The sequence below is a fragment of the Pholcus phalangioides genome, unplaced genomic scaffold, assembly GCF_987345545.1.
Source record: "Pholcus phalangioides strain wild (caught in Gottingen) unplaced genomic scaffold, Ppha-v1.0 ptg000010l_1, whole genome shotgun sequence".
In the NCBI taxonomy this organism is placed as follows: Eukaryota; Metazoa; Arthropoda; class Arachnida; order Araneae; family Pholcidae; genus Pholcus; species Pholcus phalangioides.
In genome coordinates, this window is record NW_028301603.1 from 20,536,775 (window position 1) to 20,555,120 (window position 18,346).

Consider the following 18,346-nt stretch of genomic DNA (forward strand, 5'->3'; position numbering starts at 1 on the left):
TACTTGGTTTATGGAAGTTTAACCTCCGACATTTCGCCTCCTACTTTTCACCCCTGGAACATTTTGTCCCCAGTATATTTCCCCTGTGAGTGATTGAATGAGTGACCATATTAGTGATCAAGTTATCCGATAAGTGATCAAGTACATGACCTTATGACTGATTGAGTGAGTGGGACATTTTGTCCCGGACGTTTCAGCTTTGACATTTCAAACCTTGTGTAAATATGATGAGTAAGCTGCAAAAACTTTAAAAATACTATTTTTTCAACACAGTGAAATCATATAACAATAATTTATGAATTATACACAATATAACGATTGCATAATGGTTACTCATACGACCATTCACTTTACCTATTATATGGCCACTCACTTGATCATTCACTCACACACACATAGTCACTCGCACTCACTTATTCATCCGGTCATTCATGCAGTCAATCACTCACTCATATGGTCAGAGCAGGCACAATGTCAGGGGCGACTTCGGGGAAGGGAGGGAATGAAAATTCTGGTTCCCACTTAAGTTTTTCAATATTTTTTGAGTCAGGAGTACTATTTACGCCCAGTAAAAAACGGAACCCTCTCTCATATTCGGAACTCTGATAAATGCTTTGACTCGTACCAGCAGAATCCATAAATGGGATAGCTTAACTATTACATCGATTAAGACCTTATGGGTATTGGGTCGGATACAAGCTTCGAGCACACAAAGTCTGAGAGACTTTGTACCTGTGGAAATGAATATGTTCATTGAAGCATCCGGGTTACACTCAGTTGCTTCAGTGTATACCAGATTCAATATACCATGCTTAACATCAAGCTTCACTTTTTTTTCACTGTAGTAAATTCATTTCTCTCTCCGGTATTAGTTCTTATACAGTGTAAACAATAATGCAATCAGCTAAAATCAAATATTTTTTTTTCTCTGCCCCAGAATATAAAAGATATTGCAAATTTATGGAATATCATGAATCTGTTGCAGCAAAATATGCACTCTTTGACAGCAGTTATACAATTTGGTTCAGCCAAACTGCTATTGTATCCCACTTCGTGTTATCTCTTCTAGTTATCATCTAGGTCAGGGGGTTCTTGACCTTCTATTGACACAAAGGGCAGTCCATGGGACACAATACAAAGTCTGTGGACCCAATGTACCAATAAAATTGAACGCCACAGAACTTTTTATATTATATTCAGTATAAAAACAGAGCTAATAGTTTTCTCATCCAAAAGCTTGTGGTCCCCCCCCCAAATATCTCCAAAGATCCCTCTCTCCAAGGGACCAGGAGTCCCTGGTCAAGAACCTCTGATCCAGGTTGAATCCAATGTCTACTTAATGAAAAGCAGCCATTGTGGGGGCTCTTTTAATTAAATTCTACTACTCATGTATGTGTGAAGTAAAATGAATGTCATTTTTCCCCACAAAGCTACATATTTACATGTAGGTGAGATTGTTATACCTTGGCACATTATTTTTAAAACTTTTTTCTCAGTCAATTTTTATTGTAAACTTTCACTAAATTCATTTTCAGTAACTGGATAACATTGTATAAAACATTGTAAAAATTTTAAATCTTTTTTTCTTACTGTAATCATAAAATATGGATTTTTGAAAAGGCAAAAATATTCCAATGTACAACAAGGGGTCTTGTACCTTGAAATGGGGTAAAATTCAAGGGCATAGCGAGGGGGGGACTGCCCCCCCCCCAAGCTCGAAATGTGAGAAAATGACAGAAAAAAAAGGAAAAAGATGGCGAAATCTATTGTTCTATCACTTTGGTCCCCCCCCCCAACGAAATTTCTGGCTATGCCCCTGGTAAAATTATGAATATAAATGTTACAGGAAAAATGGTTTTTTTTATATATAAATCATTGCTTATCATAGAGCGCACAAGAACTGACTCCAGTCGATACAATAGAACTGGTCAAAAAGGTGGGAAAAATATCGTAGATAGTAATGTTAAAGTAGTGTCATCTAGTTTGCGATACAGAGAAAGAAAAGCCTATAGATACAAAACACTAATATATCTTACTCAAGCAGAAGTATTAAAAAATTTTGTACTTTTTAGAATGCTCATCTTGTACTACCTTTTTTGTTTCAAGGTACATGATGTCTCTATTATTTGCGAAAAATATTAACTTTTTCATGATGAAAAAATGATTGAGTACTTGGTAGGATTTATCAGGAGAATTCATAGATTATAATTACTAAATATATAGTTCCACTAAACTTGAAACATTGGGAAGAAACTCTTTGTCAATGCTATAGACAAAGAGCTGAAACCACGTTCAGTTGTAAGGTTATATATTTCTAATCTCTCTTGCACTCGAAAAACATCAGCCAGAAAGCAATACTGTCAACTATTTCAAGTGTTTCGAGGTTTACTATGGTCCAAGGGGTACAAAAGTTTTCTCCCTTTACCCCCAAACTTATTGCCTTGTACTATAGCCCATTTAGCTCCCTGTAAATATGCCTTTCTGTCAATTGAGAGCAGATGATTGTTTAGCGGGTATGTCTCCTGCTTGAGAAAAATGACAGTACACATTAGGTCCCATTAGCAAATGAGAAGAATAGTTGTCTGAATTAATTTCATCAGTCACTGAAAATATCACCACTGTGTGGAATATGCTGATGCATAAAAGACGTTTGACTTACATACTGATGCAGAGGAATCTTTGATACACACAGGTGGTGCAATGGTGCTTTCCTTGAAGCCATCTCTATGTTTGAAAAGTTTAATTACAAGTATATCTTATTCTCTGTCTGAGCAGAAAGGATGCGGAGGGGAATGTGGTGCTAAAAAAAGATGATTATGAACAAAATTATGCGAAATATGAATAGCATCCTCACAAGGGATGAAATGTGACCCTATTTTGAAATTCTGCCAAAAATATACCCTGAACAATGTGAGGATATCTCAACATGAAACATCATCAGTCACAGAAATTAGAGAGCTTAGGATATTGGCACAAGTGTAAACTTTAGCCCATGGACGAGTCCCCTCCCCACTACAAACATTTCCAATAGCTCAACTCCTGTGGATATTGGGTCTTCCTCCCTATAACATTTCCTCTCCGAAACAACTTGTACGAGTGTGAAAATGAGCATGACAGGACACTCTGCTATCATAGTACACAAATTAATGTGATTTTTTAATGAATCGTTATACAAATGTTAATATTTCAATCATCTTACCTAATTTTGATGATTTTTTTAAAATATTTGAATATTTATTGAATAAAAGGTGTTCTACAGGTACCCATGTCCGTCAATGGCCAATGTCACCCTAAGGCAGTGCCTCTTGGCTCCAGTCTGAAAATGATTTGCCTGATGAGTTATTCCTATGACAGAAATAAAATTCCTTCTCGAAACAATTCCTCCAGTCTTAATCCACATCAATTGTTGTGTAATTTACCTCAACATTATATTTTTTTATTTCCTCTCTTTCGGGTTTGAGGAGTTTAAAAAAATAAAAGGGGTGGCTGGGAAGGGCGAAAGAATAAAAAACCTGTCCCTCAAAAATCTTTTTTCGAATAAAATCTTTTTCTTTTATTTCTTATGTATTAACAATAATACAAATTTCGAAAAAGCCTGTTTTACATAGATTTCTGGACTCGTCATTGCTCGAAATAAGGGGTGGGTGTGTGTGTTTGACTAGGCGAGATATCTCGTTGATGTCGCTGTAAGGTTTGTAGCTTGATTTCTTTTCAATCAAGGTACCGCTGCCAAATCAAACTAGTGGCGCCGCCTTCATTTGCAATATAATGACGTCCAATGTTTATATATCGAGTAATTACTCTTCCTCGTAACGGTTTCTTCGAACAGTCAATAAATCGAGCGTGTCTGCGTCAAGTATCCATCCTCTGCGTATTTAGCATTTCCTCTTGAGAATAAAAATATTAAAAAAAAACAAATCAAGTAAGCTTCCAATAATAAACAAAGCGGAATTTCCGGTTTCCGAACCTTTTCGTGAGGCCTCTGGGAAATCAATATCCGCATGTGTTGCGTTTATTGTTTCATCGGGAAACGCACATCCTCATGTTTTACACCGGGAAGAGGGGGTTCTTCAACCTTATTCCTAATCGCAAGCTTCTGTACCCGTCAAAGACTTTGAAATGAAAACATTGGGGGTGGGGGAGTGTTGAAGAGTTCCCGTATATACGGACTCCATCGCGTAATACCAAAGCCTCCTAGATATTAATTAGTCTATCTAGTAGGCTTTAATAATACGCAGGAGAGGGAAGGAGTGACGAATAATTGTAAAGGTTCTACTTTTACGGGATCGACCAATTATTTCTATATAATCTAGCTCTTTGGTACTCCCTCCCCTTCAAATTCGAGCCTGAACTGTGTGAATACCTCGTAACTGGAATCGAGCTTGAGTGAGCAATGTAAAGATGCCCGTTTTTCGCTTTTCTAGACCGTTATGTATGCATGTGCTGGTACGTGAAAATTTTAATGTTACTTTGCAGTAAACGCGAAAAAAATCCCCCCTTCCCAAAGCGGAAAAGTCTGCTTACGCTACTGAGCGGAAATTAAAGCGTTATTAAAATTCTTGATTTTTTTTTTTCTTTTCTATTTCTCTTGTGTTCTCGAAAAATTGAGACTGAAAAGTAGCAAGAACCGAAGATTTTTCAATCACCTACCGTATATCTTGGTGAATTTTTCTGATGAAATGTGACACTACTCTTTTCCCTCTTTCTAGTGATTTTTTTAAACATTAATTTTAGCATCAACTTCTTTGAATAGCCCCTTGGACGTGCCAAAGATATGTACGGTGTACTTAATTCAGTGTTTTTTAAATGAAGAGTTGGACCCTCTGCATTTCAGGAAGAGCCACGGAGAGGCAACGCTGTAGCGAGAAGGGGGAGAAACAAGGTTTTGGCTACGGTGCTGCTGGGAGAGGGTTCAAGCCTTTATGTATCTAATGTGAATCCTACATTTCTTTTTAGTCTATAAATTCACTTTGGAGCAGTGGTTCTGAAAATTTTGTCACTAACGACTTGACCAAGTCAACGTGTCTCAGCCGTCGCTCCGCAGAATAGTCTGTGCGCCTGCTCGGTTCTTTATCAATGTCGGCAGCTCATCGCAATGCATTCTTTGAGAACCACTGATTTAGGTCCCGTGCAAAACCACAACCTAGGAACGGCCGCCATAAGTGCATGGCATAGCCCCCCCCCCCCCCCCCCGGCTAGAAATGCATGTCTGCTGTCTAGAAATGCAATGTCCATGCTCACTCTTGAAATGTTTAAGTAGATCTAATCTTCATGAGCCCGCGTTATTGAGACAGCACATCCTAGGACCCACTGAAAATACCAGCCCAAGGATGCCCAGACTCAGATGTGTGGAGCCATGTATGCTACAGTATGTCATAGCATTAACGCACGCGGGAGGAGGGGGGGGCCTTGAAAAAATTGTGCGTACGGCCAGGGCCATCCCTGTGCAAGAATTTGAATTTAGGCCCTCTTCAGGGCCCCCCCCCCCCCAAGAAGGCCTTGTGCGGATGCACCTGCCTTAACGGCCTTGCGTCATAGTCACTGCTTTCATTTTCATTCCGACTGATGCTGACCCCACGTGCAAGGCTTACTTCTCACATCGGCAAACGAGGAACGTGCCCAGGCCCACAAATTGCCGGGGCTTATTCAGATGCCAGAATTGGCATCTTCATTCGTACGGGCCTTCCATGACCCTCTTGTAGAGCCGTCTTATGAGGCCATCATGGGCCCAAGTGAATTTTCTGAGGCCCTACCTGGCAAATTTTGGAAAAATTCAACTACTCATATTTTTGAGGCCCGCGGGCCCATACGTTAAGACGGCACTGCCTCAAAGAATGATATATATAAAGTGCCCCCCCCCCCCACACACAAAAAGTCGTGTTTGATCGGGGCCCGAACTTTTTCTGGGACTTCATCAGACCCACTGGCTACTTCACGTAAACCTTGTTTAATTAAGTAACTTTCTTTGCCACCAACATACACGACCAGGGCCTCAACTCAAGGGGTTCAAACTTCACCTTTTAATCTTTCCTTCAACATTACCGGAGGTGCCTAAATGCGTGCTTACCCCGACTGATCAAACATCTAGTTGCGGTCCTGAACACGACTGACCGATTCTTCAAGACCTCGTGATGATGTATTCCAAACAAATGCAAATCACTTCCCCCCCCCCTCCCTCCCTCCCTCCTTTGGGCGCGTGACTTAGGAGCATAATTACTGGAATTGAAATGAATAGCAGTTTTTCCATTCCCAAGACGCAATTGGACACTATTATGGAAGGCAATTTTCCAATTTCGCCCCCAAGGGAAATAAATAAACATAACAAATGAGAGACGGACATGTCTCTCCGTGCGTCCGATGTACATGTTCCAGTGCGAGTCTCGCGGGGTCGTCGCCAGCCCGAAGAAAACATCTGCGGTCGTGGGCACATTGACGCTCATTGTAGGAATAAATTCGTCCTTTTGAAAGAAGGAAAAAAAAAAAGCAAAGAACGTCATTCTCTCAGATTCAAATGAGCGTGAGTCATGTTCACCCCGCACAACTCGCCCGCCTCACAACAGTTGTGACATCAATAGTAGATTTTTCTTCGGCCTCACTCTCTCTCTTTTCTCCTCTCTAGAGAGAGTGAGAGAGAGAAATAGAAGCATGACCTTCAATATATATTCTTGAGCATGTTTATTTCTCGTGTGTGAGGGAGAAAATGTTATTACTCAAATTCGTGTGAATAAGAAAAGCGTTTTTTTTATGCTTGGGTGAGGGATTTTGTTGCTCAATTTCGTCTGCTCTGGTTGTCAGTTTCTTGGGCACTTTTTTACGATTTTTTGCTCTGCTCTAGAAATCCCTGCGTTTATTTTTAGACTCTTCCCCCCCCCCCCCTTCATCATAACGACGCACGTGAGAATTTTTTTTAGGTTTTATTATTAGTGTCTCTCTCTCTGGGGATTGTGCGCACCTGGGGTTTGTCTACCCTGTGCTATTGGTTTATTTCGCATTGACGCGACGGCTGCGCAGTCACAGACCCCGAAGAGGGTTTCCCGAAATAATAATAATAATAATCGCGCCGCACACACACATTCAATAATCGACGTACGTACTACAACGAGGAAGGAAGTAAGCAAGCATGGCTTGGAACATTAGTGTTTACGGCAGCTTGATTTCGGTGTTGTTCGTCAATATCAGGTCCGTGTTGTGCTTGAATGAGACTGCTGCAGCTGGTAAGTTTGTTCTGTTTTGTTGTGGGAAATGTGTATATTGTTGTGATTGGGGGAAAAAATTGATTGGCGGTAGATTTGAAATGATCTTCTCTCGCGTTATTGATTTTTCTTGGTGGTTGTAAGTAGGACAGACCTGTGTTGTTTATGGGGGTGGCGGCTCTGCATTGTTTATCGTAGCCGGGACCACCCCATCGCGAATCCTAAGCTTCCGTGGAGGGGTGCCCCCCTCCCAGTCCCATTCATAATGATTTTTTTTACAGCAAATTTACAGTATAAAAAATATTGAAAAGATTGTTCAGGGACCCTTCAGAAGCAAATTTATGGTTTTTGCCGCCTTTACCCATTCTGGTTTGATTCAGTTGGCCACTCATTCCTGCTGATGTAGCAACCCCCCCCCCCCCCCCATCGCCATGAACATGGATACCCTTCCTCTATTTCAATCATTATTTAAAAGTCACTGCTTGCATACTTTCACACATTCTGGATCACTCTTTACATCCCTCTCTCACACTAGAGATTCTTTTGATCACTTAAGTCCCATTCACATGGGAAATAGAAAAAGCGGGTTTTAAACCCGTTTCAAGAATTTTCACCAATGACTGCTCTCCATTCCTTTCAAAGGAAAAAAGTCGTCAAGCGGGTGCTAGAACTCCCAATGCTACCGCAATATTTGCACATGTGAACAGGGCTAGTGACTGCTCCCCATTTCTTTCCTTACAAAGGAAAAAAGTTGTCAAGCGGGTGTTAGAAATCTTATTGCTACCGCAATATTTGCACATGTGAAAGGGGTTTTACTGTCCTAATCCCTTGCTCTCTAAGTCACACACACTATTATAGTCACTCACATCATAGGTGGCAACATTAAAACATTGGTGGGCGGCTGAAGTTTCTAGTCATCCCATACATATGGGACTCGAACATGTATGCTGGAGAGGGAAGGTGCATTGCATTGTTTTTTCAGAAGTTATTTGGGGGGACTCAAAGTGCGTCAGACCTTAGGTCCTGGCGCCTATGGCTCGCATGCTTGCACATTCTCTAGGTCAGTCACATACATGCACACTGTTTTGGCCATTCGCATGCTTGCACTCATACGTCACTCACATGCTTATCCACTGTTTTGGTCACTCACGTGGTTGCACAAACTCTAAATCAGTATTTTTCGCATATTCCCATGAGCACTTTGTAATCTATGCCCAATCACCATCTTTGCTTGAATGATACATTTTGTACTGTGAAATCGTACTTTATTATTTCAATTTTTTATGATGTGCAAATTATAAAAAAAAATTCATTTTGGACTTGATGTGGGAAGAGGGGAAAATTGTTTGCACGAAATTTAGTTATGATTGAGACCAGACTTAAGCAGGTGCGATCGCTGCATACTGCGAAATATTAGGGGCAGCATAAAACTATTTTATTGCATTGATTACATATATTTTATTATAACTGCTTAAAAAAGCCAGAACTTTGAAATTCTATTGATGAAAGATATGTAATTTTGTTAGCAGGCACCCATACATGGCAGTGAATCTGCGGCCCCCGCATCCTTGAATGTGGCCTTGATTTTTGACAGAACTTCTAGAATAAGATTTTTCAGTTTCCTTATAGTATATATTTTCAAAAAAATTTAGTTTTAAATATTGGAAAAATAGAAAACCAATGCTTATATAAGGTCTCTAGAGCCCTGTCATCCTTACCCATGAAAGGGCCATCGTACAGCACCATGCCCCTTGTTAGAAGAGACTCTGGAGTCGTCACCCTATTAGACGAAATGCCAGTCACCTTGATTTAAAATCTTATATTTCAAGTATTAGACATTTTTTTTTTTTTCATATGCCTCGTTAAAGTGAGACTCATTTATCTGCACTATCTGGTATGCCCATGCATTAAGATGGCCCTATTTCTGGAATCTCCTCTGAAAATTTTTTTTTTAACAGATCCAAATTTGAAGACATGGTGAGTTCCTCAAAAATTGAATTTTGGTGAATGTATAAAGCAAAAATGAGTATCTCTTCAGTGGCGTCGGAGTTGGGAATGCTGCGTTAAAGTTTTTATCATGTGGCAGAGCAAAATGTGGCAAAGTCAAAATCGACTACATGAAACTAAAGTTGAGCACCCACATGCCTGTAACTCTTCTGATGTCCTCGAATTGGTCTAACCCTTATATCACATCTCTCTCGTAATATTGAAGAGGGTCTCAAAACTGGTCTAGCACAGGGCCATTAGAGTTCGGCCCTGCCTTTGATACAGGGGTTTTCAGTGTATTGATGAATCCTTTTTCCTGGTGATGAGGATCCAGTTCTTGAATGTTCAATGCCAACATGAAATTGTTCAACTTTCCCGCTGAAATATGTTACAAAAATGTATAACAATTAAATTGAAACACAATTTTGTGTTTCAATACCAAAAAGAGCGAATAGTTATCAATATGTTTCGTCAGATGTCCATGTTTTTTTTTTTTTCCATGGAGATTCAGAGTGTATCATAGGTATCGATATTAGATATCTTGAAATGCTCAATAGTCTCTCCTTCATTTGATGTCTTGTCGATTTTGAACCTACGAGAAATAAAATATGGAGATGTATATGACATGAAGACTTCCGTTGCCCTTTAGAAAAAATGTGGCACAGTGTTATCTCATGTTAGTGCCATATTACTAACCAGTGATTTTTTTTTTTAAACTAAATTATTCAAAATATTCTTTCTCTTCTAACCTAGTGCATACGTCCACCAGCGAAGCAGTTCCAGTTCCCAGCAAGAATTCGAGCGATTCTGATGAACATCCAATTCTTAGCTCAAATACCAGCAGTCTACTTCAGAGTCCAGACATTGATAATGATGACACAGGGAAACTTGCTGGTATCATTATCGGATGCTTGATGACAGCAGTTTTGATACTCGCTCTGGTGAGTCTTTGTTTATTGGACTAGCAGAAAAAAAATGTAATTCTCATGTAGCATTACTTTGAGGAACTGGATACAGGCAACATAGATGAACCCAAAATTGCAAAAGAACCACGGCTATACGTGTTTCGGAACTATATGAAGTTCCTTCATCAGTAGCAGAAACACTTCTACTACTGATAAAAGAACTTCATATAGTTCCGAAATGCATATAGCCGTGGTTTTTTTGCAATTTTGGGTTCATCTATGTCGGCTTTCAATTGTATTATCTAACCCAAAAGGTAATTCATTTCTACTGGATACAGGATTTATTATTTTGATGGGAAATATATTAACACTATGGGAAGTGCACCAGAATCAGAGCGATATTGTTTTATACTGTAGGTAATTGTCATTATAGAGGGGGTCTTTAATGCAGAAGTTTTGCTGCATCACATTTAACCTTGGCCACAACTAGATAGTCAGTCTGAAAGAGCAAGCATGAATTTTTTGCCTTCCTGTTAGTAATTAACAGATGAGTTTGGTGTCTTCTCCCCTCCACCTAGTCAAGAGCATCGTTTCCTTTAGCTCTACAGCCTTTGCATTTAGCACCAATGCTGTGATTTATTTTCCTGAATATTTTGTCACAGCACATGCAGCTTTTATACTTTCTTCTGAGGAACTTCCAATGAACTGGTACATGACAGGAATGTGCCATGTATGTTCTGTGCGTAATGTGAAGCTTGTTTCTGAGTTTGAGGAGGACTGCCATATTCTTAAGAATTCAAAAGCAAGAAACCAAGAAGGTTGTTTCCTATTGTTAGGTACTGCTAGAAATCCTCACACCAAATGGCAAGTGCCACAGCTTTGACAGAAGACATGAAAGTTATTTTGAATCTACTATAAATTGTGGGTTCCAGTAAGATTTTGTACAGACACAAAAAAATTCATTCATATGCCACTTTCATTTCCAATGTGGAAGATAGGTGACAGCATTCTTGAACACAAAGCATGCATTGATCAGGCATCGTAAATATGTCAGGGCTACACCTAGTATACACATAAATCTTTGTGGCATGCCCCAACTCTTTAGAAATTTCTCAGAGAAATTTTCATGAGGTACAATTATGGATAAGTCGATAAGTGATAGTAGACTAATTTTGTTCTTGTGAGCATGAAGTGATAGTGATACAAAAAAACCCCGGTTAATGTTAATGCTTAGACCAGAGCTTGACAAATCAAAAAATATATTTAGGTGCCAGCCCAATTTCTTAGTGGCCAAGCATGGTATTTTTCTATAGAAAACCGGTCCTAAATGATGTTTTCTTTTACTTTTCCCCCATGTTAAAAGACTTGTGCAATTTGGCGCCCGAGATTTGTCCAGTCCTGGCCTATACACTGTATTCTTTTTATACACTAGCAACTTAACACTGTTGATAAGAGACTGGAATTAAGGTTTTTCATTTGCCAAGAAATTGAAGTTGGTAAACGCAAATCTGCATCATTCAGTTTTCAGTCATTCAAGCAGTGTTTCTCAAAGTGTGCATCACAGCTCCTGGGGTTGTTGCCAGTTTTTGTCAGAGGCAGGCAATATGGACAGTGACCTGTCCATGTGTGCTTATTCAATGCCGTGAAGTAGTTTGTTTATCTGTAGCTCAGAAAAAAGATGACCATAGAGCAAGGAAGCTACAGGTGGCATAAGTTTGAGAACCACTGCATTAAAGGCATGAGACAACTTAGAAGTGTTGAACAAAATTTACATTATGATTTCAAACATATCCATGGTTTTTTGTTTTTTTTTGTCTTTTTTGTGCTGCTTTGTGATAATTTTATTTTAAATCTACGGGTTGTTTTGATATTTATTTGCGCATTTCTGTTGCAGGTCTTGTATGGTGCATACAGGCACTTCTTCACGAAGAGCAGGACAAGCCTAAATTTTGATAATCCTGTATACAGGAAAACCACGGAAGATCAATTCAGCTTAGAGAAAAATCAGTATCACCCGGCACATTCGTATCCATCTGTAAGTTGCTTTTTTTTTTTTTCCTATTCAGTAAATGTGTCAATATATATACAGGGGTATGGCATTTTACTGGCAAACGCTTGATCCTAGAGGTATAGTTCTAATTACAAAAAAGTCTCCAAATAACGTAGTGCTCAGATATATCATTCATATTCCGAGGGGTTGTGCAGTTACTGAAATAAATAAAATTAACTTTTTATACAGACACCCTGTTTTTAATAACCCAATTAGAGTTGTTGTTCCTGTCTCTCCTGAGGCCAACAAAAATATTCCATGTTTCTAAGTGCAATATTCAAATTCCAAATTTTTCCTCTACTTTTCGAATTTGAATATCTCTGTGAATGTTGAATTTAGAAACATGGAATTTCTGTTGTTGGTCTCAGGAGAGACAGGAGCAACAACTCTCTAATTTGGTTTTTGAGGACAGGGTGTCTGTATAAAAAGTTAATTTTATTTATTTTAATAACTAGAGAACTCCTTGCAACATGATGCTACATATCTGAGTACTACATGTTATTTGGATACTTTTTCTAGTTGGAAGTATGCATCTAGGATCAACAGTTCACCAGTAAAATGCCATACCCTCTGTTTGCTATGTGCCCTGTGTATATATATGTTGACTTCATTGTTAAGTGCCAAAAGCATTTATGAGGCAAAGGGTCCGTATCTCTAACTACTTCCTGTCAGTTTTGGACATAGGGTTGCTCACAGACATTTCAGAGCATTTACACAGTTAACATAATTTCCTGGAGAGGCTGCTTAGATCAGCAGCCAATTACTAGTCCTGCAGACCGCTAATACAACTTTTTTATCTGCCTTCATCGGCAAACAAAGGCAGTCTATGGTGAACATTCTCTGTCTCTGATGCATGCAGGACTGGCACAAGCGTTTCCACGACGGACAGGAATCTGTGAATGATGATACATGACCTGGTCAATGTCACCTCATCATCACAGATGCTTTGGTGAAAAAAGTCGAAAGATAATCAACACAAACTGATAACGCACAATAAGTGACATCAGCAAGACGGTGGGAGTGTTTCAGTACAGTTATGCCATCATTACAGAGAAACTACTACAGGAAAGTGAATGCACAGTGGAAACACTTGTGCCAGTCCTGCGCACATGAGCGCCTGAGTGGTGCAGTGCAAAAATGCTCGTCTTCCACCATGAAGGTTACTGTCAAGGTCTGCGGGTTCGAATCTGGAGAAGAACTATGAAATGAGTTCTTTATCTACTGAACCTGGGGTGACCACCAATGGATGCGCCTTCATTTCCTGCGTAACTCTACTGGTTGGAAATTGCTGTGTGGTGATAAAGTTGTTATATTGGTAAAGTAGTCCTTGAGGCGCAAATACGGGTCTCTCCCTGTTAAAAAGTCTCACCACAGAGAGCAACTCTGTGAAAAGTCATTACACTTCTCATAGTTAGAAAAATTGATGGCAGATGGTAGCACTACACATAACAAGCATTACGCAGAAATAAACTTCACATTCGGTTACAACGCGTACATGCACATTCCGGCATGTATCAATTCAATAGAAATTCCATTGAGGAATATGTACGAGGTGCATGTATGGTTAAGTAGTACCGGTAATGTAGTCCTGCACACAAGTCAATGACAGTGCACGTTCACCATACACTGCCTTCATTTGCCGATGCACTTCACGAACTCCAAATCTTTTAGCCACTAAAAAAACGAATAACGCTGCATTGTTCTTCTTTACTCAGATGAATAAACTACCGATTGCCTGTTGGACGATATTGTCTGCCAACCGCCAGCACATATTATGGGATTCCACATGACTACCTATGGCAAGTCCATTTTGCAGTAGCGATTGCGTTCCCTTCACAAAGTTTCCCCACACTCATCCAAAAATTAACAAATTTATAACAACTGTTGACACAATTTTCATTTGATCTAAACCTAATATCATTTGGTTCTTTTAGGAACCCCTTTTCTTAGTCACTCCTCTTTTACAGACAAGTTTTTGTGGTCCCACCAGTGTCTGTAAAAGAGTTCTATTGTATGCATCGTGTTGCCTTGAAGTGACGACAAATTCAGAGGGATGATATTAGGCATCAAGAGGAACAAAAATTGCCATAGAACAATAGAACATGCCATAGAACATAGTATCGCTAACCACGTTTTGTCGGTGAACATCGCAAAAATACTTATGAAGGGTGTGATGTCAAGTGGGACAAAAAGGGCCAATAATAAGTAGAAAAAAACATTCATTTGACAGCATGGTTGAACTGTGCTGCTCAGGCTGTATTGTAATGTCAGAAAGTAGATGAACAGAAATGATTACAGGAGTTGTTTGAAGTTGTGGCTGTGAAGGTTATTGCACAGCTGACAGTGACAGAGTACCAATTGTCAGATGCACTCAAAAATATACCCCAGTTGTGCTGGCAATGTCTTCTGCAGTGATGACGATCCGTGCTACGAGATCCTCCAGTGTCTCCACAGACGTCTGATACACGAGTGATTTAAGGTGCCCCCAAAAGAAGTCCAGGGAGCGTGAAGTCTGCGGAGTTCTCTGTCCTCTTGATGTCTTTTTTTGCAATTTTCACTGACTAAATGTGGTGTGCGATACCATGTTGTATAGCAATTATTGCTCTTCTTGATGCCTAATATCACCCCTCTGAGTCTGTTGCCACTTCAAGGCAACACCCTGTATATATATACTGGCATCATTGTGATACCCCCACCAAGGCTATCTCTGATTATACTTAACAGTTAACAGACATTTCCCTGTAGCAAACACCCATCATTAACAAATGCTATTTGAGTCATATGAAATATGTAGGGCTTCAGGTGCATTTCTTTTTTATTTGCATTCCCTGTAGCCTGGTACTATCACATCTGTCGCGCACCCACTAAGAGTGGCTCTATGTAATTTAGCTATAATATCATGATATTTATTTGTTGATTCTGTTTAATCTGCATGAATTAACCCATTAAAAAAATTATTTACAGAGTCTAGAACCTCTGACCTCACCGGGAACCAATGAGTTTGTATAGAAAAAAAGAGGAGCAGAAGCCAGTTTAAGAGCCATCATATCATTGTGCATTGGTCAAGTTCCGGCGAGTGACAGTCTCTTGACATGAGAGGAAAGGACTTTTATTGTTATCATTATTGGATCGCCCTGTAAATAAATGATCTGATTTTTTTTGCTTTTTCCCCCCGTCTTGTAAAATGTCTTAAGCTTTATATGGGCTGTGTGCAAAAAAGAGGAAGTCGTTGCGTATGCTACATCTAGTGTATGTCGGTGTAAATATGTGATATGTGCGTCTTGTCAGTTTGCGTGTCAATGTTTTTTGACTTGTAAAGTTTTTCCATCTTGCATTTACCGTTATATTCTTAAATTATTTCTGTCTGAATCTTGAGAGCTGTCTTTTTTTTTTTTGTTAAATAATAATTATTATTTGTATGTAAGAAATTTTCTCATGTTTCGTTTATCATCAATGGTCACGTTCGTTCCAGTCAGTTTATAGAGCTTTGTTGCTTGTAGAACGTTCTCCAGTGTCTAAAGAAATTAAAAATTTTATCTGTTTTAATGTGTGTTTGTGTATATTTATCTCACATTTTATTTCACATGATTATTTTTATTTTCGTTGGGATACACACTGGTAACTTACTCATACATGCACAGTATACGTAACTTTAGGGCAGAATTTCTTGACCTTTTTTTAGCCGCAAGCCAAAATCAAAAGCGCGATGACCATAGCAAACCATAGGTTTATTTCGAAATTAAAAACTGTTTCAAAACTATACTCTAAAAACTAACTGAACTCAAACTCAGTTGCACTATGAGCCTTGGATTTATGAGAATCACACATAATTAAACTTTGCGACTCATTTTAGAAGCCTCTTGTGATCCAAGTTTGGCTTGCAACTCAGGTTAACACTAGAAAGACGGACAGGGTCTGGGCACACTCTCTCTGCTTATATCTCTAGACCAAAAGCTTTAGAATTCCTTGACTTGATTTATCATGTCCTTATCGTATGCCAAAGGTTTTTTTCATTATCTTTCTTAGCAACAGAAATATGACTCAAACTATATACTCAACAGAAATATTACTAAGAAAGACGGTAGGGGTGACACTGACCCTCCATCGAGAAGATTTTACCTTCAGAAATGTTTACTAACGTCAGTAAACATTTCTACTAAATTTACTAACAAAATCTAGGTTCTTTTTCGAGTGAAAGTGGATTCCTCTTTAATAAAAATGAAGTTAGGTTTCCCTTCTCCACCACCATCATTCACAGGTACCCCCTGTAAATCTAGCCAGCCGCCTCACGCTGGCCAAATAACAAAAATGCAGTATTTTAGAGATCAAAATAAAAAAAATCCCGTTGTAGAATTGGAATAAAAAAGAACGATTTTTCGAATATTTAAATATATATACAAACGGGATGTATGGTCACCGCTTGCGAACGGGACTTTTTCCCGATATAGTTATCATTCGGTTAATGTTATCAGAAATCACGGTTCCCAGTGTAATCACGTTAAGCGGCGCGAACTGGAAACGTGAACAAAACTTTGAAACACTAACTGGGGAATCGGAATAGGTGCCCCCAAAAATTTCTTGAGATGGCTATACCAAAATAAATTTGAAAAAAAAATCTTGTCTATTATATTATTTCAATAATTTTTTGGCGGGCATGTGTTTGGCCTGAGGTCCCTCCCCAATTATTTGAACACGTTGCCACGATATTTCCGAATCGGAGTTACGGCCCCCTTCTAGATTTTAAAAATGTTACGGCCCCCTTCTCCGGTGATTTACTTTTACTTCGACAACGGTTCGTTCGTGATTTTCAATTAACATGAAATCAAAATGGCACTGCTGCGCTATATTAGATATACCGGGTGTCCTGTGAGTCCTAATCCGGCTTTTATCTCATATGTCAGAAAATAAAAACTTTTTATACCAGTGCCAAATGATATATCACCAAAATATCCTTTCCCGCAGCCTTATGGATAATACGTTTTTATGTTAGAAAATTTAGGTTTTTTTTCTGTAATTGGTAACGTTAATTATCCATTAATTAATTTCTATGAATTCTTTTACTTATTGCTTAATGTCTTATCGATTATGGCTAATATTTAACTTTCACTTACTATATTTTAACATTTTTTGAGATTTGTAGAAAAAGATTCATTGAATAGATTCCACAGCTGTAACAACTATATAAATTAATGTTTCTTTGACACTCTCTCGACTAATTTTTTGACGTTTTTCCTAAGTCACGTGTGTTTACGACAGTGTCAGATCTAAGCACAACATGCAAATAACACGAGGTACCAACACAAACCACGAAATAGTTTAGGTAAACAATGGTATCTTTTCTCAACCGAAATGGAAAACAAGTGCGATCTTTAATCAAAAAAGAAACTACAACGCAAAATTCGTACGACAAGGGTGACTATACATCCCGTATTTCCTAGGGCAGTCCCGGTTTTCTTTCTTTTTCTAGCCGTCCCAACTTTTTGGCAAAAGTGTCCCGGTTTTTGCATGACGCCTACTTGATTTTTTATTCTTCATTGAAGTCAAAGATTGAATTATAAAATAAATAAATAAGTAATTGAATTATAAATTGAATTATTAAATTGTATTATGATAAATACAACTACAAATAACAACACATTAATCTCCTACATTTGCCTTGGTGAACGTTTTATTTCGTGAAATCCACTGCAATTTGCAGTAATGCTTCGTTTCCCGACATTGCGATTTTTCCGTAATTTCAGCAATATTTAGCAACATTGTTCACTTTTGGCGTCGTTCTTGGCGATAATTGGCGATGTCCCGTATTTTTCCGTATTTGGAATCTTAATTTCCCGTATTTCTCTCGAGGAAATATGGTCAGCTTACGTACGATGCATTTCTGTGAGCAGAAGTCTATATTGGTATGATTCATATTTTTTTTTTTTAGGAATTTAAAAATTCACTTTTTATCATCATTTTAATTTTCTTGAATGATCAGTCAACATGCTGTAGTTTTTTTTTCCATCTCGCACCCCCGAAAATGCTCTCCCGCACCCCCAGGGGAACAACTGTTTTATACGGTCAACCTGCCCTTTAACTTTCAATTACAAAGCTGTTGCCTAGTTCCACCCGAGGCGAACGAAGGAAAAAAAATATATAATTGCAATATTCACAAAAAATCGGAGAAAACTTGTTAAAGAACAACATAAATGAGGAAAAGGAGCGTTCTCCGT

At 38.8% G+C, this 18,346-nt stretch overlaps 1 protein-coding gene across 2 annotated transcripts in view; it reads left to right on the forward strand.

Annotated features, from left to right (window-relative positions):
- Positions 1-15,680, forward strand: part of LOC149081090 (very low-density lipoprotein receptor-like) — a 50,568-nt gene extending 34,888 nt beyond the window's left edge. For both annotated transcript variants that reach the window (XM_089237870.1, XM_089237871.1), the window contains 3 exons: positions 9,933-10,120; positions 11,979-12,119; positions 15,099-15,680. In XM_089237870.1, coding sequence (XP_089093996.1) covers positions 9,933-10,120; positions 11,979-12,119; positions 15,099-15,143 — 374 coding nt within the window. In that variant the 3' untranslated portion in view covers positions 15,144-15,680. The remainder of the gene's footprint in view (positions 1-9,932; positions 10,121-11,978; positions 12,120-15,098) is intronic.
- Positions 15,681-18,346: the final 2,666 nt, after the last annotated feature.